Consider the following 25,281-nt stretch of genomic DNA (forward strand, 5'->3'; position numbering starts at 1 on the left):
CAAAAACAAAGATAATCCACTGAGAATCACATCTGGAAGTCGGCCCATCAAGAGTGTTCTCTACTTCCTACATCCTAAAAACTGCCCATGGGAGACCCTGAAGCCTCCATTCCTTGGGGAAGCAACCAGCCCATCTCAAAATAATCTACACTTAAAGGAACCTTATGTAAGTCTCTTACATGTAAATATGTCACAGCTCAGCAAATTAACCTATTATCTTCTCATGAAGCTCTATCATGAAAGCAACTGGATAGGAAGATCCTCTTCCCATTTCTTTCCCACCCCTTCCTAATTCTCACCTCTTCATCTATCAATCTGTTTATCGGTCTCCCCTTTCATTGTGCCAAAAAGATAATTCCAAACAGTTGATATTAGAGAACACAAAGTAAAGACCCCACTCCTAGTAGAAGGTATTGCAAACAGCCAACTGTTTATTTTCCCAGAATACCAGTTCAAAAAAGTTCTATGTAAAACCCTTTAAAAAGATGAGTGTGAAGTCAACACTGATGAGAGCCACCAGGCAAGCAATGGATCTCCAACAAAGTCACTTCATTGCACATTTGGTGCAGAGGTCCAGTTCTTAAAAGCTTACTCTCACAGATGAGACAGACAGGCACACAACCACAAATATGGGGAAAGGAGGTCACCAGCATTAAACAGGAACAAGAGATTAAAATTATTCCTGAGGATAAGCGATCAATGAGTGCGTAGACAGGGCGTCTCTCAATGGGACCTAAGCTGAGTGGTCAGAGATGGCAGGGAAAAAGTAGAAGTGCTGCAGAGTTCTCTCCAGCAAAGTCACTATCTACTCAGGCAACAGCTGAAGAACCTGCACTGCATTCAGAAGAATAAAGCAGTGTGGACAGTAACTGCAAGAGCCCATAAAATTATAATGGCACCAAGACTGGCTTTCTAATCAGAAACCCACTTCTACCTTCATAATTTTTATCCCCACAAGCTGTTTTTTCCTTCATTAATCCATTTTCTCTCAAACGCACTGCAACTATGCTTTCATCCCCTCCACTATACTAAGCCCGCTCTTGTCAGGGCCAACAATGGCTCCCCTCAATGCCAAATCCAATGGTTAACTCTGTTTTCATCTAGTATCACTTGCCAGCAACACTTGCTGGAGTGTGAAGAAGTGGGACACTTCATTGAAACACTTTCTTCACTGGGACGTCAGGATGCCACGTTGTCCTGGTTTTCCACCTGTTACCGTCATCCAGGGCTCTCCTTTTCAATCTCCTTGGTAATTTTTCTTCCCTGACTTCTTGGCATTGCAGTGTCCCCAGGCTCAGTCCTTAGACTCCTCCTCTTTATTACTGACAATTACTCTTTAAAGCTCCTATCTAGTCTCGTGGCTTTAAATGCCATCTTTATGTTGACGACATCTTTATTTATCCCTACACCCTAGACCTCCTCTCTCAAAGTTGTACATCCTACTGCCTGCACAACATCCCCACATGGATGTCTAACGTGCTAACACATCCTGAACTAAACTCCTGACTGTTCTCTCCAAAACTGCCTCACGAATGACCATCCTCAGCTCAGTTATAGGCAACTCCAGGCCTTCCAGTGCTCAGGCCAAACATTTTAGAATCATCCAAGATTTTTCATCGGCTTTATTTTTCATCAGCTTTCTTTTCCTCGCACCTCACATCTACACAAAACAGATGCAAATTCTCTACCCTTGTTAAGACTTAGATTACACTGAGAGTGGAGGGGGGCAACAGAAAGTAACTTAGGTAACATAATAGATTAGGAAAAGCAGGACAGTGGAAGATTTAGCCTACGACAGAAGGAGGAACAGCTTTTTCTCCAAAGCAAGTAAGACAAGATGCTGGTGGGTTTGGAAGTAGAACTAGACCTTAGGATTGCCTCCATATTCAAGCTGTATGAGAAGGGTAGGTGACGCCACCCTCCAAGTGAGATGGGAAGGAGGCAGCAGGGTAGGATCAGGACAGAGCAGAGGCGTCAGGAGAGCTATGGCAGGGAGGGTCTGGCTGACAGTGGATGCTTAGACTGTGAATTTCCTCCAGCAGCAGTTACTACAGTGTCACAGCCTGGGAGAAGGGAGATTGGAATGAATCTGGCTTGTGTTTTGTCATCGGGTATGCAGGGCAACAAAAGCATGCGAGGGTAGACGGGACTGGAGGGTGACTGAAATGATGGTAATGGGATCCAGACTGACTAAAGAGAAAACGGAAGCTGAAAAGGTGCTGATTAAGTAGGAAAAACAGAGGAGTGAAGGGACAGAGGTCTTAGGAACTGCAGGGTGGGAATCAAGGAGGGAGCAAGGAGAGGTCTTCATGACCAGGGTGTAGGTGAAACATTTGTTTCCCCTAATCCTGCAGCTCTCCCCATGGGGGTGAATCACATCATCTAGGGAGAGATCCCTATGTTGTGATAAGGAAAGCTAGTGAAAAATCCACCTGAGCTTGGGATTGTGTAGACGCGTACCTGGATCTCATGGCTCTTTTCCAGAAGCTGAAAACCTGGTTGCCTGTTGTATCTCGGACCAAGACCACAGCAATTATTCTAAGAGAGATGACTGAAAAACGACTGTCAACCAGTGAGTGAAGAGGTGGGAGGCAAAAATGGGCAGTTATCACAGAGACAACGGCAGTAGGCAGCCACCACGCTTAGGGCTGGGAATCACAGGCATGGCCCGGATCATTAAAATGTGGAAGCTTTTCCAGGAGCTGGGAGTGAAACCCGTCAGGAGTGAACACCACTACCCCAGTACTGGCACCTCAGAAATGTGAGGATCCCACAGAGCTGGGATTCAAAACTCTGAAGAGGGGGCACCGGCCGACAGTGCTGCGATCTTTGAGTGGCAAGATGAAGCTGGTTCTACGCGTGTGGAAAAGCACACCCTGGAACCTACGATTCCTTCTGGAGTGAAGAGCCACTGCTCAGCTTCTCGAGAACCACGACTGTGCCATTGTTGTTAGGAACAGGAAGTGAGAAAGGGGCAGCTCCCTTTTTCCTGCCTCCACGTTCCAATCTCTTACACGTCTGTTCCTGGTGGATCCTAACAAAAAGCTACCCAGCAAAGGACAGATGTGGTTTGCAGAGTCTCATGACAAAGTAGAGTATGGAAGGTGTGTGTTGAGCTGAGACAACAGCCTCACAACCACCTCTCCTGACCAGAAACTGGGCCCTTATCCTGAGTCCTGGCTACAGGTTCCTAATCAAAGGATGAACTAACAGGCTCTCAAATCTCAAAGAGACCTATAAAATCTATTTCTATCATATTTAAGACAAACTAATCTTCAGCTTTTTAATTTTTAAAAAATTTTATAAAGGTCAAAAACACAAGCACTTTCTGGCCCATGTTAGTGTAACTTGAGTTGCTATCTCAGAAGGAACTGAGTAATAACAAGTCAAAGCAGATCAAGCTGCTTTTCTCAAAATGATGAAATCACAATCATGTATTTTCTCAACCATTTCCTTATAATAAATCTCTCTCCCTCCCCCGCCAACAACCTTCTCTTTCTCCCTCTCAATCTCCCATCTCTTCAGTTTTCTGTAAAATATTAATAGAGCACTTGAAGTTTTACATAAAATGATTCCAGGACGCCATTTAAAAAACCCAAGCTTTATCTTCTGCTTGGCAGCATTTAGCACATCTTCATCATCAAGATCGCAGGATGGACACCAAGCACCTATGCATCATGTTCACAGGGAAAAGAAAATATCTATGTCAGTTAAGTCTCTCTGTCTCTTAGAAAACCAACAGTTTTCCAGGAAATCCCACTCACCCAACAGACTTCTGTCTGTATCTTCTTGGCAGGATCATGTGACATGACCAACCCTCACTACAAAAGGTCCTGGTAGGGCAAGTTGTTTTAACTGTGCACATTACAGTTCCAAACATATTAGGGCTCTGTTAGCAGAGAGAGAGAGAATGAAATTTGGGTAAGTAACTAGCAATATCTACACCACACATATATGGCACATAAACTTGCACACCAAAAGCAGCAAAACAAAAATAGCCATGTCTCGAATGAAAGCAATCCAATACAACATTTAACAAAAACGTGCAAAAATTCACATAATTTCCTCTTCTCACAGATCTTACTCTCTTAAGCATGTCATTTAAACAAGAGGAAGAATTGTTATTTAAGCTTGACACATTATTTGATTTTTATAAATTCTATCGGGCAAAGATAGTTGACAAAGGTTACATCAATATTTAAGTTAGTCATAAGATTATTTCCCCATTGCATAAAAAGTAATCTAGCACAAAGGGAAGCCACTGAGTGGAAGGTGTATTAGCAATACAGATATGTAGCCAGAATACAGAAAGTACTATAAATCAGTAAGAAAAAGGCAATTCTGTAGAGAACAAATGGACAAAAATAGATACTGAACAGGAACTTCACAAAAGATAATATCCAAATGATATTTAACATCCAAATGATATTTAACATATTTCCATTAAACATATGAAAAAGGTACTCAACTGTACTAATCATCAGGGAAATGCAAATTAAAGCCACAATGTGATACCATTATGACTACCAGAAGGGCTAAAATGAAAATGACAGAGGATATATCAAGGGCGGCAAGGAGGTAGAGTAACTGAACTCTCACATCTTGCTGTGGGAGTGTCAACCAGTACAAGCCCTTTGGAAAACTCTTTGACAATAACTTTACTAGCCAAGTTTATACATACCTTATATCCCAGAAATTTCACACCTTGGTATACATTCTTATGAATATAAATACAGAAATTTATATTCACCAAGAAACATATACAAAACATCTCATGCAAAAAACAGAAACAACTCACATGTCCATAATCAGCAGAATAAACTGTGAGAGACAGCATCAAGACTGAAAAACCACAACTACACACAATGAGAATGAATAAATATCAGAACCCCTAAGCTGAGTCGGAGAAGTCAAGCACATACTGTCTGATTCCATTTATAGACAGGCGAATTTTAAACACACGCAAACGGGGTTCTTTTTGGAATGATGAAAGTGTTCTAAGACTGTGGTGATGGTTGTATAACTCTGCATATACTGAAAACCTTTGTACACTTTAAATGGGTGCAACAAATGGTATGTGAATTACACATCAATAAAGATATTTTTTAAGATTATGATGTTAGAAATTAGGACCATGGCTATGACTAGGAGAGAACATGAAGAGATTTCCGGGGCGTTGATAAGTTACCGTTTCTGATCTGGGCGCTAGTTACTTGTACTTTGTGAAATGTTTACTTTGTGAAAAACCTATTATGATGTGGTACTCTAGTGATTTTCTGTGTATATATTATACTGCCAATAAGAAAATTTACATTAAAAGAAATTTAATTTAGCACCGAGTCTTAGGAAATAACTTTCAAAAGGTCAAACCACTTTCTTCTCAAAAAGACACTTGGTGCATAACACTAGACTCCTTGCATCTATTTTTGCCTCAAACCTGTCTTATACTTAATTATTTTTGAGACAGGATCTTACTCTGTCACCCAGGCCTGAATGCAGCGGTGTGATCACTGCTTACTGTAGCCTCAACCTCCTGGGCTCACATGATCCTTCCATCTCAACCCAAGTAGCTGGGACCATATGTGCGTGCCACCATGCCCAGTTAATTTTTGTATTTTTTGTAGAGATGAGGCCCCACCATGTTGCCCAGGCTGGTCTCAAACTCCTGAGTGCTGGCATTATAGGCATGAGCCACCACAACTAGCCAAACCTATCTTGTACGTTAACTGACCTCCCATTTATTTTGCAATACCTCATTTAATCTTACTTTATCCAACAATGTGCAGCCAGCCCAAGGTGCTCACCTACATACTGCCAATTTTCTTAGAGATGACTTAAAAGCTGCTTCTCTTGATTCTTCTATAGATGTCTCCTCATTTTTAACTTCAGAATTACATATTAATTACATATCACTACGAAGTATTTAGCATTGTGAAGTATTTGAGGTTCTATAATCTGCTAAATTTCACACTAACCTTGAGAGCCAAGTGTTATTTCCATGTTAAAAAAAATCAAGAAAGAGCTACAGTCCTTTTGCCCTAGATTCATCTAACAGGTCATTTCCTTCTTTAACTCTACTGATAATTGCTTTAATCAGTGGTTTTCCAAACAACTCCATTAAAAAGCAGACAAAGGACATGAACAGACACTTCGCAAAAGAAGACATATATGCAGCCAACAAACATATGAAAAAAAAATCTCAGCATCACTGATCGTTAGAGAAAAGCATAACAAAACCACAGTGAGATACCATCTCATACCAGTCAGAATGGCTATTATCAAAAAGTTAAAAAATAATAGATGCTGGCAAGGTTGTGGAGAAAAAGAAACACTTTTATACTACTGGTGGGAGTGTAAATTAGTTCAACCATTATGGAAGATAGTGTGGCAATTCTTCAAAGACCGAGAGACAGAAATACCATTCAATCCAACAATCCCATTCCTGGGCATATAACCAAAGGAATATAAACCATTCTATTATAAAGACACATGCACATGTATGTTCACTGTAGCACAATTCACAATAGCAAAGACATGGAATCAATCTAAATGACCATCAAAGACAGACTAAAGAAAATGTGGTACATACACACCACGGAATACTACACAGCCATAAAAAGGAATGAGATCAAGTCCTTTGCAGGGACATGAATGGAGCTGGAGGCCATTATCCTTCGCAAACAGAGAAACAGAAAAGCAAATACCACGTGTTCTCACTTTTAAGTGGGAACTAACAATGAGAACACATGGACACATAGGCGTAACAACACACACTGGGGCCTATTGGAGGGTGGTGGGTGGGGGTGGGGAGAGAAGTTCAGGAAGCATAGTTAGTGGGACGCTGGGCTTAATATTTGGGTGATGGGACGATCTGTGCAGCAAGCCACCATGGCACGTGCTTACATATGTAACAAACCCACACATCCTGTACATGTACCCCTGAATTACCATAAAAGTTTGAAATTTTAGAAATAAAAAAATCAGTGATTTTCAAACTGACCACCATGCATTAACGAGCTGTCAACCAATTTTGACGATAACCACCAACCTATTTTTAAAAGAAACAACAGAGTAGAAAACGTAAGAATGCCTTGCACATGGTATGGCCAGTGCTTTTGTTTCAGGTATACATGCCTGTGTACATGTACTACTGGGTCTCCATGTACTTGTTTGCTTTGAGTTGTGGTCCAAAAGTTTCAAATTCTACAGCTTTTACGCTCCTACTTCCCAGGATGGCCAAACTTAGAAAGGCAGGCTCACACTACAACACTCATTGGTCCTTACATCTCCTGAGTCTGAAAGGAAAAGCAGTTGGCAACAAAGGCAATTTAGTTTTGGCAAGATGTAAAACTGGGAGTTCAGAAAGGCCAGGACAGCAGATTTTGGGAGTGACTCTTCACTGTCCCAGCCTGAAGCTCAGTGAATGAGTCTGAGATCACCGAAAGGCAGCTCAAAAATTCTCAGCTGCTCTCGTTGATAAAATCACGTGTTACGCTTGAACACTGTGAGAAAAAGTTGAGGAAGCTGGTGCTTAAAGAGAGGGTAGAAGAGACTAAACAGAAGGAAGTGGACTAGTGAGAATAACCAGCAGAGGCACATGAGGAGTCATTTAAGCAAGTTGTATAAAGTTTACAATGGGGGAAAATAATTCATCAATGCTTTTATGATAAATTGTTTTGGCCAACAACAAAATACATTTTAAACAGAGACAGGGTTTCACCATATTGGCCAGGCTGGTCTCAAACTCCTGACCTCGTGATTCACCTGTCTCAGCCTCCCAAAGTGCTGGGATTACAGGCGTGAGCCACCACACCCGGCCCAAAATACATTTTTTAAATGAGCATGTTTCCAGCCAAGCACAGTGGCTCACGCCTGTAATCCCAGCACTTTGGGAGCCCGAGGCAGGTGGATCATGAGGTCAAGAGATCAAGACCATCTTGGCCAACATGGTGAAACCCCTGTCTCGACTAAAAATACAAAAGTTAGCTGGACATGGTGGCATGTGCCTGTAATCCCAGCTACTCAGGAGGCTGCGGCAAGAGAATCACTTGAACGCAGGAGGTGGAGGTTGCAGTGAGCTGAGATCGCACCACTACACTCCAGCCTAGCGACAGAGATTCCATCTCAAAAAAAATACATTAAATAAAGAGCATTTTTCCAAAATTCTGAATGGGGTCAGAAACAGCTGTGTGGCTGGCCACGCTGCACTCCTTAGCTATTCCACACCACCAGAGATTATTTTTAAATTTCAAATCATTGTAAGGTTACTGTTAACCATTAAAGGACTAGGGTGTGGTTATAGTTCAGCCAATAGAACTGCAGAGTCAGTGATGAAAACCACTTGCCATGACAGTGTTCCCATAGCAACCCTCTGGGGACTGGCGCTGGCGCTAGTGCTCTGGACAGCTGGAAGCTCTTGCATCAATATGCCGTGAGAAAGTGCTTTTCAGCTCAAGGTTCCCAATCTGACACCATACCATAGATTGCTATGGGATAAAGTTATTCTTTAGGGGCTTCATGGGAGTGTACTGGGGGAGGGAGGAGGCACAATCCATATGCAAATATGCAGACAAAGGAAAGGCACAGCTCAGTTTAGTGTTCCCTTTCATTCAAACTGCCCCACTTAGTTCTACCATCCTTCTGTGTTAAGAAGCATTAACCTGGCGGGGCAGGGTAGCTGGGGGTGGGTGGTGGCATTGCAAGGGCAGGCACATGTGGCTGAAAAGGAGCCAATGATATGAATCCCCAAATTCGAATCTATCAAAGATTTGGAAACACTAGTGTTTTCCAATCTGCTTTCTTTCTGAATATATTATTACTTTCTTTCCAACAAAAAGATATTTGTACTTCTAAGTTACTTACTGAGATAAAACCCTGGAGTACTCTAAAGTGCAAGAGTAGGTTAGGAAATTACCAGAAGGCAGAGCTTAGCATTAAAAAGTCATACTGCCCTTCTGTCAGTTTGCTGAGAATGATGGTTTCCAGGTTCATCAAACACTGCATGTTCTCACTCATAGGCGGGTGTTGAACAATGAGAACACGTGGACACAGGGAGGGGAGCACTACACATTGGGGTCAGTTGGGGGGAAATAGGGGAGGGACGGTGCGGGGTGGGGAGCTGGGGAGAGATAGCAAGGGGAGAAATGCCAGATGTAGGTGATGGGGAGGAAGGCAGCAAATCACACTGCCACGTGTGTACCTATGCAACATTTTTGCATGTTCTTCACACGTACCCCAAAACCTAAAATGCAATAAAATAAATGGGGAAAATAAATAAATAAAAAGTCATACTGCCATCAAGCCTGTTTCCTAGTCATCTGAGTTTTCACTGAGTCCTCTGAGCCCACAGCAGATCACTAAGTTCTATTCTCAGTGACAGCTGCCTGCCTAGCTCTGGTCTTTTAGGACCGCTGCCTTCTTCCTACGAGATTCGGACTGTCCTCTGTCTCTCTCTCTACGTGTCAATTATCTTTGGCCTCAGCTTTACTTTCCTAATTGTCCCCTAAAGACGGAAATCACAGCCACAACTTCCAGATTGCTGCAGGCTCCATGTTGCAACACTGACAAATACTGCTCTGTCTTTGCAGCTGGCGATGACACGCCTAGGAAATGCACTATTTACTGCTGAGGGGAACTCACTGTTTTGTTAAATTTGAATTCTGAGACAACTCTTATGGATAGGAGTCTGGGGAGGAAGAAAGGGAGACATATGTTTATCTAAGGACTGTGACTGATTTTAAAAGGTATGTCTTTATGATTTTATAAACAACTACAAAGAGAAATATGTAGTATCTGCTGAACCAAATTTTCACGATTTGAAAATTGGGGAAAGGCATTTTTCTATATATCCTCATGTTATTTGCAGTCATCTGAAGATCTTTAATTTCAGGGAAATGGAAATTTCTCTGAGTTTCCCTCCATGGAAGCCCAAAATGGTCAGTCACAGCCCAGCCCTGTGTAACAGATCCCTTTTTTTCCCCAAACCATCTAACCACACTGACCAATTTTAGGAGGTACTGGTGTCACATGACAGTTTCTTCTTTATGTGAAATATTAACAGCAAAACAGAAGACAACAAGAAATTAATGGACTATCCTACTGTGACCTGATGGTGAATACAAAAAAAGTAACTTGGGGAGTATTCATTCAACAATATTTATAAATAGGTCCTATATAAGACCACAAGACAAAACTAGATTGCTGTCCTATCTTGTGAAAGTCTGTCTCTCACTTGTGCTGGTTAAGTTCCACTAAGCTCTAATTTAATCACAAAAAAACATTTCCAAATGGGGGAGTGGGAGGTAGGGAATCCCAATTCAATTCCAGACAGTGGACCTCAGCCACCACCATGCATGTAACCAGCAGAAACGATCCTGTCTAGGCACAGCAGAAGACCACAAGTGGCCAAAACTGGCTTTTGAACCCTCCCAAGAGGGGCCAGAACAGGCCACTGTGAATCTACGCCCACCTACTTGGCGACACGCAGCTCCCATCACATCCTCGGCCCTTCTAGACGCAGAACTGGCTGAAAGCAGGAGCAGCCACAGGGCTCAGATACAGTAGATACTTGATGAAATTTCCATGATTACTGCTGTTGCAGCTGACACTATGATATTACTGTTACTGTTATGTGAGTACACAGCGCCCCTAAACACAGGCTCCTCACAGGGACTTTGGCTCCCCTCTAGAGACAACAATGACACAACAACTAATATTGATGAGCTCTTATTATCTGCCAGTGTGCTAAGCATTCCACTTGAGCACAACAGTGATGCTGTGAAGCATGGACTATTATTATTAACTACATTTGAGACGAGGAAGCTGAGGCTTAGAAGGATCCAGCTGCTTGCCAAAGTCATACAGTGAACAGGTACTGAGCTGAGACCTGAAGCTGGACGTTCTGCCTTCGGAGCCCCCACTCTTACCGCCATCCAGCGCTGCCACTCCACCTGCTCCGGCAGCATCTGCTCACCCATGCCGCCACCGCCACATGAACAGAGGCCTCTCAGGTTCTAAAGCACAGTGACAGGTCACAATGATCCGAATATGACACTGTGCAACATGAGAAGGAGCCCTTACTGTGGAAAACCAACGCCGGGACAGACTCTCAGATGGGGAAATCGGTACCAGCACCTTCCTCCTCTGTTGACAGGTGTGGCTGGGAACACAGTCTGCCTGGGTCTACTGACCTCATCACAATTTCCCCACTCTCCCAGGCGTCACAAACCACTGTCCCACCTTAACCTTGATGCACTGGGGTTACTTGGTTCTGAACTTAGTTTGGTATGATACGCCATCTTTGTTTCTTCACACTTCTATTTCCTGTTAATTGTATCTGTCCTGAGAGATAACAAATAATAAAATTTACAGTTCTTAGAAGATAAAAGCGAGCTTGGAAATGCAAGAAAATAACATTCGAGTTATACCAATAATAATATTTACATTCAAATTCTATTGCAAGACAGCAAAAGTTCAGCAACATTTAAAGACTGTACAGTTTCATTCAATGGTCCCATGTTTTTGAAATATATAAAAATATTTTATATAAATACTACATAAAAGACAATATGCAAATTATAGTATTTTACTGAAATAATTAAGTCCATCCTCAAATGTTTCTTTTTAATCATCTAACCACAACTTTCAGGTCAACTGAAAAAACAGTCATTTTAAACCCCCTTCTGTTGTCTACGGATTTAAATTGTGAGAAAAAGTCTTTAAAACTTAATTTTGGACTAATTAAAATGAAGGCAAGAAAGAAAAATCAGCTTGTAGTCAGATACATTACGAAGACCAACACAGTTCCGAAAACCAATCAAGGGTGACATCAGGTAGAACTCAGAGACTGGAAACTCCAGTTTTCTTCTTTCCTCATTCCTGTTGGTAATTCCAAAAGTCCACAGCCTGCTTCTGTAAGTTTCTTACTGTTATTTACACACCATACACATCTCACAGTGCATTGTACTCCACACATTTGGATGGATCAGTAGGAAAATGTTTCTGGCAAATAGTCATTAACCTCTTCAATCCCTAAGAAAATAAAGAAAACAAAGGTTGGTTATGACACGGTTAAATTATTCTTAACTGCCTTCCTCTGAACTTGCATTAGTTTGTCAGTGTTCCCAGTAAAATGCAGCAGACCCAAGCAATTTCACTCAAATGTATGCCTAATGTTTTCTTCCTGTACACTTGCAGATTCGCACAAGAATGTTCACCACAGAATTGTTCACAATAACAAAACCAAAAAATTGGAAACAACAGAAATTTCCATCCATAGGAGGACATATGAAAAAACTTTGGTGTGCTCACAAATGAGATGTCTTACAGCAGTAAGAATGAATTAACTCTACCTACATGTAACAATTGGGCCTGTCTCAACCAGGTTCCAATAGAGAATTAAACTCACTGCCCAGCCTAAGGCATTCATTTACATAATGAGGTAACTTCTCCCCTATGCATCTAAAATTTAGGAAACTATTTACATATCAGTTGGGAGGACTGAGAACATACACTGAAATTATTTTCTGTGTTCTGTGGTCAAGATGAGGAGCTCTGTTTGGGAAAGGTCGATATATATGATGCTTAGAAGCAATGCTGAATGTAAAAAGCAAGTGGCATGAAGTGTTACTACCTTCAGTGTGATATCCTTTTCATAAAATTCAAAAACAAGTAAAAATGTATTGCTTAGAAATACACACATAACACGGTAGAATTCTTCAAAAACAAAGGAAACGACAAATGCAAGCTAACGGTTACTTTTGGAATATGGAAGAAAAATACAGTTTCAATGGTTTTCAGAATGTTCTAGTTCTTGAACTGGGAATAAGGCTTTTAGACACTCATTTTATTACTTCCTAACTTGTGCCTTATATGTTCTCTTTTGTATGTACTAAACATTACACAATAAAAACACTTCAATATGTCAGTAAGAACTGAGTACCACATTCCAAGTGTGACCTGGCCATTCTTGCAGAATTCACTAGAAGCAATGACTGCATTGCCTTTGTTCTGTATCTTTGCAACTGTAACTATGACCCTTGGCTGTTTTTAGACAACTACAATACACACACCTAATTCCCACTGATCTCACAAAATTCAAGTGCCTTCTATCTCCTCAGCTGTCTGGCCAGTTCTCCAGTGTAAAACTTTATAGTGATTTTTTAAACTAATGACAACAACTATCACTATTCAATTTCATCCTGTCTCTTTCAACTCATCCTTCAGTTTGTGATCTTTTAAAATCCTTGGGTGACATTTAGCTTGAGTTATTCTTCTTAGCTTTCTCATCTACCACTCAGTAAACATGTCCACTCAGTAAACACGTCCGCTAAGTCATTATTCAAATATTCAATATTCTTCACAAACAGGCCAGGGCAAGTACAGAGACCTGAGACAGCCATGATCAAGCTCTCTCCAAAACAATCCTGGGAAGAAGTCTATAACCAGCAATGAATCTTATTAACTGTGTAATCCCTTAATGCACACATTTCTTTGTTTACAAAGGAAGACTTTGCCAAAGGTGTTACTGAAATCTACGTAACTTAACACCGTTAAGCTCAGTAAAATCACCAAAACAAACACCACCACAAACATCCCTGCAAAATCTCATTGGTCCCATAGTAAGCAGGCAACACACTTATCACAGTCGGTATCCATGGGTTATGTGTCCATAGAGTAAACCAACCCTGGCTAGAAAATATTTGGAAAAAAAGCAGCAACAACAACAACAAAAAAAAACACAATAAAAAATACAAGTAAATATCACATAACTATTTAAATAGCATTATATTGTGTTAGATATTGTAAGTAACCTAGAGATGATTTAAAGTATACAGGAGGACGTGTGTAGATTATATGAAAATACGACGTCATTTTCTACCAGGGACTTGAGCATCCAGATTTCAGTATCTGCCTGGTCCTGGAACCAACCCCTGGGGATACAAAGGGACAACTGACGTACTTCTATGAATGGAGCCATAATCTAACAGATTCCACATCAGAGAAACAGGACTGTGAAGTATTTAAAGTACTTTGTGGATTCAAGGATTGTCCATATTATGTGATTTAGAAATTAGGGGTGTGGAGGGAGGTTATCTTTCAACTAATTTGCAAGAAGAAAGGCTTTTGCGCACGATTCACTTTGCTTATTTTGTTGTTGTTGTTCCCTGTGTAATAAGGCATTTCCTTTGGGATAAAGGCCATTCCTTCACATAGTGCAGCCTCTGCTGTGAATTCTAATCATGTGCATGCAGAATTGTGATCGGTAGCCATGGAAATACAGGTGATATCACTAATTTGGCATCTGAAGGTTCCTGAAGGAATAGGTTAGAAGAAGGGCAAAGCCAGGCAAGAGAACACCCTGATGAAATACAAATAGCTTCACTCAGTAGCAGAGCATGGCAAGAACTGTTATGAGCAAGTACAAGGCAAACTGATGGTTTGCCTTGGAGGTGGTTTTCCCCACATTAGAAGAATTGGAATCTTAGGTGTGCGTTCCTTACAGAAGACGAGTGGGTGATGCCTATTTATACTCACTAAGCAGATTCTGTGATTTAAAAATACATACTAGTGTTCTGCCTGAAATCTTAGCTGCCAAAGGTTGTGAAACTCAATCGTTTGAGTCATAAGTAGTTACCACAAAGTACTATGATAAATTTTTGTAAACAGGTCTGAGAGTACATGGCACAGATGTTTGAGGGTATGTCATCTCAGGACAGCATATGGTTATTTTCCAGATGTAAACAAATCTTTTCAATTGGACCCCTCAGGATTTCAGTTCAAATTGCTTAAGGATGCTTAAGCCAGTAAAACAAAAAGCTGCTTAGCTTAGCTTATGGCAAATGGCTTAAAAACTGGTGGTATTTTTAATTGGTTTATTTTTATAAAGCAATACCTTTCTCTAATAAACGTTTATTCAGTGCCTACTATATACACTGTTCTATGCTCTGGAAATAAAGTAGGGAACAAGCCAGAAAAAAATCCCACCCTCCTGAAATTATATTGTAATAAGGGAAGACAGACAAGAAACAAGATAAAGTCATACAAAACAAAAAATATGTTCAACGATGCTAAGTGCTTTGGAGAAAATAAAGCAGGGAAGTGGGGTGTGTGGACATGTGGGGCAACCTGAAGGACTTTGGCTTGGACTCTGTATACTAGGAAGCCACTGCAGAGCTCTGAACAAGACAGCAATACGATCTGATCGTGTCTGAACTCGATCAGTCTGGGGACTGCTGCTAAGAAACTGGAGAGGAGCAAGAAGAGCAGCTCAGGGACCAGAGGGAAGACACTGGAATAATCCAGATGAGAGATGGTGGCTGGACCCAGTGGCAGCAGGGAAGGTGGTGAGAAGGGATCGGGCTTCTACATTCTTTGAATATAGAACCATCAAGCTTTGACATGGACAGGATACGGGCTGTGACAGGAAGAAAAAAGTCAAGGATAATTCAGGGTTTTGTGTGTATGTTGAGAAAAAAAAAATCATACAATTCTTATATCAAATAGTAGCAGTCCCCTACCTCACTCTTTCCAAATCCTAATTCCAGCTCTCCAGAGGCAACCCTTTTCAAACCTTTTAAGTAGTTCCTCTGGCATTTATTGCCGTATTTCTAAATACTATACTGGCAGTGCTTGGTTTTGTGTCTCAGATACTAATAATATCTCCTGACTTCCTACTATGAAGCAGAGGATCTTTTCACTCTTACACTGCCCACTGGCGTCACATATACACACACACGCTGAAAAAGCACTTTCTCCCCCATACTCCCCAAACCACAATTCTTAGTGAAATCAATACTCAAGGTTTACCTTAGAAAGGCTACACAAATATCGTTCAAAACAAAGCTACATAACATATTATGGTAATGACTTTCCCTTTCATAATTTTTTTTTTTTTTCTTTTCTAATCCGTTCTCCAACATGAGATGACTCTTGCATGCCCAAACATCACTCGGGACATGATCAGACACACCAGGGAATATAACCCCTTCCATTTCTTCCTGGAATCCTTCATCCATCTACTCTAACCTGGACCCACTTGTACTGCTACGATCCTGGAGCATGGCAACCCCGTACCCCCAACCTGGGAATTCCTCTCACCTCGCTCTGTGGTGGATCTCAGCTCTTGGATCTTTTTGCTTGGGTGGAGGACATCCTCCGGTAGAGTCAAGACTGCCCATGATCCAATCCCAATTCTACTACTGACCAGCTGTGTGACCTTGAGAACTCACTTCTCTATGCCTGTTTCCCCGCTTACAAAACAGGGAAATGTTAGTGTCCATCTCATACTGCTGCTGTAAAGTACTGAAGGGAAGCAGAGAGTAAGCACTATACAAGTGTCAGCTATGACGATAATGACTACAGAGAATGTGTGCATGTGAGATGTCATCAACCTATATTTACCCTTCACCTGATGGGTCAGGCAGAAAAAGAATTCTGAGTTGGGCATTTTTTCCCTAGCTATTGCAAAGGTACATGCTCTACTGTCTTCTAGCTTCTAGTACTATTAGTGAGAAGTATGATAGTATTTTAATTCCTACACCTTTGTAAGTGATCTTTTCTATGAAGCATTTGAAATCTTTAGCCTTGGCCTTCCAACCCTGCATTCTTTTGTGCCCTGACGTGAACTCTTCCTATTCATTTGCTCTGTGTTAAGTGAATTCTTCTTTTCATTCTATAAACTCATGTCCTTCAGGTCTGGGAAGTTTTCTTGCATTAATTCTTTATTTTCTATCTTCCCCTGTCTACTGGAATAGCTACAAAAAAATTGACTCACATTTTATCTTTTCTGCTTTTCAAATTTCTTCAACTTTACCTTCTAACTCGCTAATGTAATTGTTAAATTTCTGCTATGTTTAACTTTTAAGAGTTCATTTTGATTCTCAAACGTAGCCTAACGTTCTTATTTCATGGCTGCAACCTTATCTAAGATTTTCTGTAGTTGAGACAGGGCCTCACTTTGTCACCCAGGCTAGAGTACAGTGGCACAATCCTAGCTCAATGTAGCCTCAAACTCCTAAGCTCAAGCAATCCTTCTACCTCGGCCTCCCAAGTAGCTAAGACTACAGACATGCACCATCATGCCCAGCTTTTTTATTTTTTGTAGAGAAGGGATCTATTTTGCCTAGCCTGGTCTAAAACTCCTAGTGTCAAGTACTCCTTCCACCTCAACCTCCCCAAGTTGTGAGATTACAGGCATGAGCCACCACACCTGGCCTCTAAGGATATTATCATTCTCATTGAAGTTTTTTCTATTCTTTATCATTCTGTTTCTCTGAAGGTCTTTTTTGCTCTGTTTTGGTCTCAGTCTTCATGTTGGAGATTTTCTCCAAATGTCTGATGAATCTTAGGTGAGCATTCATGCTGATGAGTAAGGCACTACATAGCTGAATAGAAAACCTCCCTGAATGGGTGGGGCTTGTCCACAGGACTGCATTTTCGGACAGGACAGCAAGATGGTTTTTTCACTGAAGGAACACTAAGTGTTAATAACTTAGATCCTTTCTCTTGGGTCAGTTTCACAGAGCAGAATTCTCCAACTTCTTACCTGGTAAGTAAAACCGTGGCTGCCAGCATCAGAGGAATCTATGAACTAAAGGTGCCATTTGTCAATATCACAGACTTTCACTTAATTTTCCTGTTTTCAGTGTGGCATCCCACCCTTCCTGAGTAGCACACATCTGTCCAAAAGCAAACCTATTTTCTGCTACAGTGGGAGGACGGCAGGGACCCCAACTGGGCAGGGAACCTCTGGACAACTTATCCTAATTCTCAGCCACTCCCTATTTTCAGCCTCCTCCCATGGCCTGGCCTTTGAGAAGTACCTACTATCCCCCATGACCACAGCTTTTCTAGTTCCTTAATGACTGCCTCCCACACAGTATTTAGCTATGTTGATTTTTCGAACATCAATATGTTTACAGGAAAATGTTCTGCATTTAAAAGTCTACTTGGTGAGGCCAGGTGCAGTGGCTCATGCCTGTAATCCCAGCACTCTGGGAGGCTGAGGTGGGCGGATCACTTGACGTCAGGAGTTCAATATCAGCCTGGCCAACATGGCAAAACCCTGTCCCTACAAAGATACAAAACAAATTAGCCAGACATGGTGGCACACACCCTGCTACTCAGGAGGCTGAGGCACAGTAAGTGTTTGAACCTGGGAGGTGGAAGTTGCAGTGAGCCAAGATCGTGCCACTGCACTCCAGCCTGGGCGACAGAATGAGACCTGTCTCAAATAAATAAATAAATAAATCTTAACCATTTTTATGTCATAGGTGACCTGTACACATAAAAATGGTTAAGATGGTAAATTTTATGTTATGTATGTCACAATTTTTAAGTCTAAATGGAAGTAATATAGAATGTTCCAGATATACAAATATCAGCTACAGACATACTTTGGTGTATCATAGCATGTGATAGACGGATAATGAGAGTTGTTTATACCCAGAGAAATCAATGAACCATTAAAACAACCAACGTGCATCCACTAAAAAGATCAGTAATTTATGACTGCAGGAAACAAAAACTTTTTAAAACAAACCAAACTACAATCACAGTTCTTTGCCTAGATTTGACTTTTTTCTTTTAAGATGGAGTTTTGCTCTTGTTGTCCAGGCTGGAGTACAATAGCACGATCTAGGCTCATTGCAACCTCTGCCTCCCAGATTCAAGCGATTCTCCTGCCTCAGCCTCCCCAGTAGCTGGGACTACAGGCATGTACCACCATGCCCAGCTAATTTTGTATTTTTAGTAGAGACCAGGTTTCTTCATGTTGATCAGGCTGGTCTCGAACACCCAACCTCAGGTGATCCACCCACCTCGGCCTCCCAAAGTGCTGGGATTATAGGCGTGAGCCACCACGCCTGGCCTAGATTTGCCTTTTTACTATATCATCAGAACTTGAGGAAAATATTTTGTTTATAAATAATCTTTATATTGGCATATAAAGGCACTTTATTAAATCAATTGTTTTTGTATTTTTTGCTAGTCTACACTATGAAACAAAGCCTTAAAGAGGAAAGCACAGATCCAATTAGTGGTGCATCCTAAAAATGTGAATGAGTAAGATGAGTGACATTTTCCACCCAGCTATTTAAAATTCTGTCACAAACTGCAAAAGTTCTAATACAGTAATGAATTAACATGCAATACTTCAGTTAAAAATTAATCCTAACTTCATACTCTAGGAGTGCTCTTTTGACCTGAAATGTGATGCTCAAAAAATGTGTACTTAATAAGTACATTTCTACCATTTCAACTAAGATCTGTAGTCATGTATTAAAATGCCAATACTTCAAATACTGCCCACAGGAACTCTTTTCACACAAGTATATTGTTAAAATTAAATTCATCCAAACAAGTCATTCTACACTTTTAAATCAGTGATCTGGGTTCAGCCACCAGGGATGATGGCAGATGAAGGCAACTGCACGCTGGTTCTAATGAGAAGCCCCACAGTAAGTAATAAACATACAAAAACTTCAGTATCTGAAGGACTTAGCAAAAAACGAAAGAAAACAGCTTGGGACTAACTCAAACTGCCCGCATAATATATGGTAAGAAACAGTCTGCTGCTCTTTTCACTTATCTGTATTTTCGTTTTCTATAGGATAACAAGTTTCCATTGCAAAGGTTCATTTCACAGAAAGTAACACCAAATTACAAACAACAATTCAAAAATTAAGTAAAAACATACTCCAAATGACTAATTTAAGGGAAGATTTCATTTATGTGGGTACCAGGCTTTCACAATGGAGACTGGTCTGGCTTTTTCCAACCATGTGGTTGAGAAACCTACGATTTAACACCCTGAAGTAAAATGCCTCTTTCCCATCAACTAAGCTGCCAGCTAGAAAGCAGCATGGCCCAGTTTAAATCAGCATTCCCCCAAATCCGTTTCCAAAACACACTAATGTTCCATATTAAAAGTATTACTATGTAAAACATACATACTAGCAATATTTTTTTCTAAAAAGGTACTCTTTTAATATGCCAGGAAGAGTAAATGGGTAGACAGCTGCCATCATGCAACAACTTGCCACTTGCCTTTAAGAAATACCTTCTCCATGCACAAGTTTCAACAGCCAAATTGACCAAGCAGAAGAAAGGATATCAGAGGTCGAAGATCAACTCAATGAAATAAAACGAGAAAGCATGATTAGAGAAAAAAGGCAAAAGGGAATGAACAAAGTCTCCAAGAAATGTTGGGACTATGTGAAAAGACCTAATCTACGTTTGATAGGTGTACCTGAATGCAATGGAGAGAATGAATCCAAGCTGGAAAATACTCTTCAGGATATTATCCAGGAAAACTTCCCCAACCTAGCAAGGCAGGCCAATATTCAAGTCCAGGAAATACAAAGAACACCACAAAGATACTCTTCACGAAGAGCAACCCCAAGGTACATAACCTTCAGATTCACCAGGGTTGAAATGAAGGAGAAAATGCTAAGGGCAGCCAGAGAGAAAGGTCGGGTTACCCACAAAGGGAAGCCCATCAGACTCACAGCAGATCTCTCAGCAGAAACCCTACAAGCCAGAAGAGAGTGGGGCCAATACTCAACATCCTTAAAGAAAAGAACGTTCAACCCAGAATCACATATCCAGCCAAACTAAGCTTCATAAGTGAAGGAAAAATAAAATCCTTTGCCAACAAGCAAGTACTCAGAGATTTCATCACCACCAGGCCTGCTTTACAAGAGCTCCTGAAAGAGGCTCTACACATAGAAAGGAACAATCAGTATCGGCCACTCCAAAAACATGCCAAATGGCAAAGAGCATCAACACAATGAAGAACCTGCATCAACTAATGGGCAAAAGAGCCAGCTAGCACCAAAATGGTAGTATCAAATTCACACATAATAATATTAACCCTAAATGTAAATGGACTAAATGCCCCAATCAAAAGACACAGACTGGCAAATTGGATAAAAAACCAAAACCCAACGGTGTGCTGTATCCAGGAAACCCATCTCATATGCAAGGATACGCAAAGGCTCAAAATAAAGGGAGGGAGGAAGATTTACAAAGCAAATGGAGAGCAAAAAAAAGCAGGAGTTGCAATACTCATCTCTGATAAAATAGACTTTAAAGCAACAAAGATCAAAAGAGACAAAGAAGGACATTACATAATGGTAAAAGGATCAATGCAACAAGAGCTAATGATCCTAAATATATATGCACCCAATACAGGAACACCCAGATACATAAGGCAAGTTCTTAATGACTTACAAAGAGACTTAGACTCCCACACAATTATAGTGGGTGACTTTAACACCCCATTGTCAATATTAGACAGATCAACCAGACAGAAAGTTAACAAGGATATCCAGGACTTGAACTCAGACCTGGACCAAGCTAACCTAACAGACATTTACAGAACTCTCCACCCCAAATCCACAGAATATACATTCTTCTCAGCACCACATCACACCTACTCCAAAACTGACCACATAATCGGGAGTAAATCACTCCTCAGCAAATGCAAAAGAACGGAAATCATAACAAACAGTCTCTCAGACCACAGTGCAATCAAGTTAGAACTCAGAATTCAAAAACTAACTCAGAACTGCACAGCTTCATGGAAACTAAACAACTTGCTCTTGAATGTTGACTGGATAAACAATGAAATGAGGGCAGAAATAAAGATGTTCTTTGAAACCAACGAGAATGAAGACACAACTTACCAGAATCTCTGGGACACATTTAAAGCCGTCTCTAGAGGAAAATATATAGCAGTAAGTGCCCACATGAGAAGCAAGGAGAGATCAAAAATTGACACCCTATCGTCAAAATTCAAAGAGCTGGAGGAGAAGATCAAAAAAACTCAAAACCTAGCAGAAGACAAGAAACAGCTAAGATCAGAGCAGAACTGAAGGAGATAGACACACAAAAAACCCTTCAAAAAATCAATAAATCCAGGAGCTGGTTTTTTGAAAAGATCAACAAAATAGACCACTAGCCAGAATAAAAGAGAATAACCAAATTGATGCAATAAAAAACGATAAAGGGGATATCACCACAGATTCCACAGAAATTCAAACCATCATCAGAGATTATTACAAACAACTCTATGCACATAAGCTAGTAAATCTGGAAGAAATGGATACATTCCTGGACACTTGCCTCCTCCCAAGCCTAAACCAGGAAGAAGCCGAAACCCTGAACAGACCCATAGCAAGGTCTGAAGTTGAGGCAGCAATTAAGAGCCTACCACCCAAAAAAAGCCCAGGTCCAGACGGGTTCACAGCCGAATTCTACCAGGCATACAAAAAGGAGCTGGTACCATTCCTTCTGAAACTATTCCAAACAATACAAAAACAGGGAATCCTTCCCAAATCATTTTATGAGACCAATATCATCCTGATTCCAAAACCCGGCAGAGATGCAACAAGAAAAGAAAACTTTAGGCCAATATCCATGATGAACATAGATGCAAAAATCTTCAATAAAATACTGGCAAGCCGACTGCAACAGCACATCAAAAAGCTAATCCACCATGATCAAGTAGGCTTCACCCCAGGGATGCAAGGCTGGTTCAACATACGCAAGTCTATAAACATAATACACCACATAAACAGAACCAAAGACAAAAACCACGTGATTATCTCAATTGATGCAGAGAAGGCCTTTGACAAAATTCAACAGCCCTTTATGCTAAAAACACTCAATAAGCTAGGTATTGATGGAACGTATCTCAAAATAATAAAAGCTATTTATGACAAACCAACAGCCAATATCATACTGAATGGGCAAAAACTGGAAGCATTCCCCTTGAAATGTGGCACTAGACAAGGATACCCTCTCTCACCACTCCTATTCAATATAGTACTAGAAGTTCTAGCCAGAGCAATCAGACAAGAAAAAGAAATAAAGGGTACTCAAATAGGAAAGGAGGAAGTCAAATTGTCTCTATTTGCAGACGACATGATTGTATATCTAGAAGACCCCATTGTCTCAGCCCCAAATCTCCTGAAACTGATAAGCAACTTCAGCAAAGTCTCAGGATACAAAATCAATGTGCAAAAATCGCATGCATTCCTATACACCAATAACAGACTTAAAGAGGGCCAAATCAAGAACAAACTTCCATTCACAATTGCCACAAAGAGAATAAAATACCTAGGAATACAACTAACTAGGAATGTAAAGGACCTCTTCAAGGAGAACTATAAGCCACCGCTCAACGAAATAAGAGAGGATACAAACAGATGGAGAAACATTCCATGTTCATGATTAGGAAGAATCAATATCGTGAAAATGGCCATACTGCCCAAAGTAATTTACAGATTCAATGCTATCCCCATCAAACTACCAATGACCTTCTCCACAGAACTGGAAAAAACCACCTTAAACTTCATATGGAACCAAAAGAGAGCCTGCATAGCCAAGTCAATTCTAAGCAAAATGAACAAAGCGGGAGGCATCACACTACCAGACTTCAAACTATACTACAAGGCTACAGTAATCAAAACAGCATGGTACTGGTACCAAAACAGAGATATAGAGCAATGGAACAGAACAGAGGTTGTTGGAGGCAACACAACATATCTACAACCATCTGATCTTTGACAAACCAGACAAAAACAAGCAATGGGGAACGGATTCCCTGTTTAATAAATGGTGTTGGGAAAGCTGGCTAGCCATTTGCAGAAAGCAGAAACTGGACCCCTTCCTGACACCTTACACTCAAATTAACTCCAGATGGATTAAAGACTTAAACATAAGACCTAACACCATAAAAACCCCAGAAGAAAATCTAGGCAAAACCATTCAGGACATAGGTGTAGGCAAGGACTTCATGACCAAAACACCAAAAGCATTGACAACAAAAGCCAAAATAGACAAATGGGACCTAATCAAACTCCACAGCTACTGCACAGCAAAAGAAACAGTCATTAGAGTGAATCGGCAACCAACGGAATGGGAAAAAATTTTTGCAGTTTACTCATCTGACAAAGGGCTGATATCCAGAATTTACAAAAAACTAAAACAGATTTACAAGAAAAAAACAAACAAGCCCATTCAAAAGTGGGCAAAGGATATGAACAGATACTTTACAAAAGAAGACATACATGAGGCCAACAAACATATGAAAAAATGCTCATCATCACTGGTCATCAGAGAAATGCAACTCAAAACAACATTAGATACCATCTCACGCCAGTTAGAATGGCGATCATTAAAAAACCTGGAGACAACAGATGCTGGAGAGGATGTGGAGAAATAGGAACACTTTTACACTGTTGGTGGGAGTGTAAATTAGTTCAACCATTGTGGAAGACAGTGTGGCCATTCCTCAAGGACCTAGAAATAGAAATTCCATTTGACCCAGCAATCCCGTTACTGGGTATATATCCCAAGGATTATAAATCGTTCTACTATAAGGACACATGCACACGAATGTTCATTGCAGCACTGTTTACAATAGCAAAGACCTGGAAACAACCCAAATGCCCGTTGATGACAGACTGGACAGGGAAAATGTGGCACATATACACCATGGAATATTATGCAGCCATAAAAAACGATGAGTTCGTGTCCTTTGTAGGGACATGGATGAACCTGGAAGCCATATTCTCAGCAAACTGACACAAGAGCAGAAGATCAAACACTGCATGTTCTCACTCATAGGTGGGTGTTGAACAATGAGAACACATGGACACAGGGAGGGGAGCACTACACACTGGGGTCTGTTGGGGGGAATAGGGGAGGGACAGCGGAGGGAGGGGAGTTGGGGAGAGATAGCATGGGGAGAAGTGCTAGATGTGGGTGATGGGGAGGAAGGCAGCAGATCACACTGCCACGTGTGTGCCTATGCAACAATCTTGCATGTTCTTCACATGTACCCCAAAACCTAAAACACAATAAAATAAAAATAAATTAAAAAAAAGAAATGGCTTCTCATAGGCAAGAATGCCAGGCTGTGGCATGAAGCCACTTGACCCACAAGTACATGACATACATTATAGCACTGGGACATGGGAGCATTCACCAGCAGCTATGACACTGTGTGTGCAACATACGGATCAAGCTGTGATCACTACTGCAGTAATGAATGTTTGTTTTATCAGTTTTGGTAACACGTGAACACATCACAAATTCACAAATGTTCCAAGGCCAAATAAATTTGGAAAATGCTAGTATAGATTATGCCAAAACCTGAAATATGGATTGAAATAACTGACATAAAATATTGGAATGATGTCTTTACTAGAAAATTTATAAACTTAAGCTTACTGAAAACAACTTGCCAGAGATTAATATTATAGGACATTTACC

General features: G+C 40.8%; 1 protein-coding gene across 3 annotated transcripts in view; it reads right to left on the reverse strand.

The window, feature by feature from the left end:
• Positions 1–11,432: 11,432 nt before the first annotated feature.
• The window catches only part of PRPF18 (pre-mRNA processing factor 18), a 42,525-nt gene continuing 28,676 nt past the window's right edge, over positions 11,433–25,281 (reverse strand). For all 3 annotated transcript variants that reach the window (XM_032244163.1, XM_032244164.1, XM_032244162.1), the window contains one exon: positions 11,433–12,030. In XM_032244163.1, the coding sequence (XP_032100054.1) occupies positions 11,950–12,030 (81 nt within the window). In that variant the 3' untranslated portion in view covers positions 11,433–11,949. The remainder of the gene's footprint in view (positions 12,031–25,281) is intronic.

The sequence above is a fragment of the Sapajus apella genome, unplaced genomic scaffold (assembly GCF_009761245.1).
Source record: "Sapajus apella isolate SASKATOON/1434 unplaced genomic scaffold, GSC_monkey_1.0 scaffold53, whole genome shotgun sequence".
NCBI classification, from domain to species: Eukaryota; Metazoa; Chordata; class Mammalia; order Primates; family Cebidae; genus Sapajus; species Sapajus apella.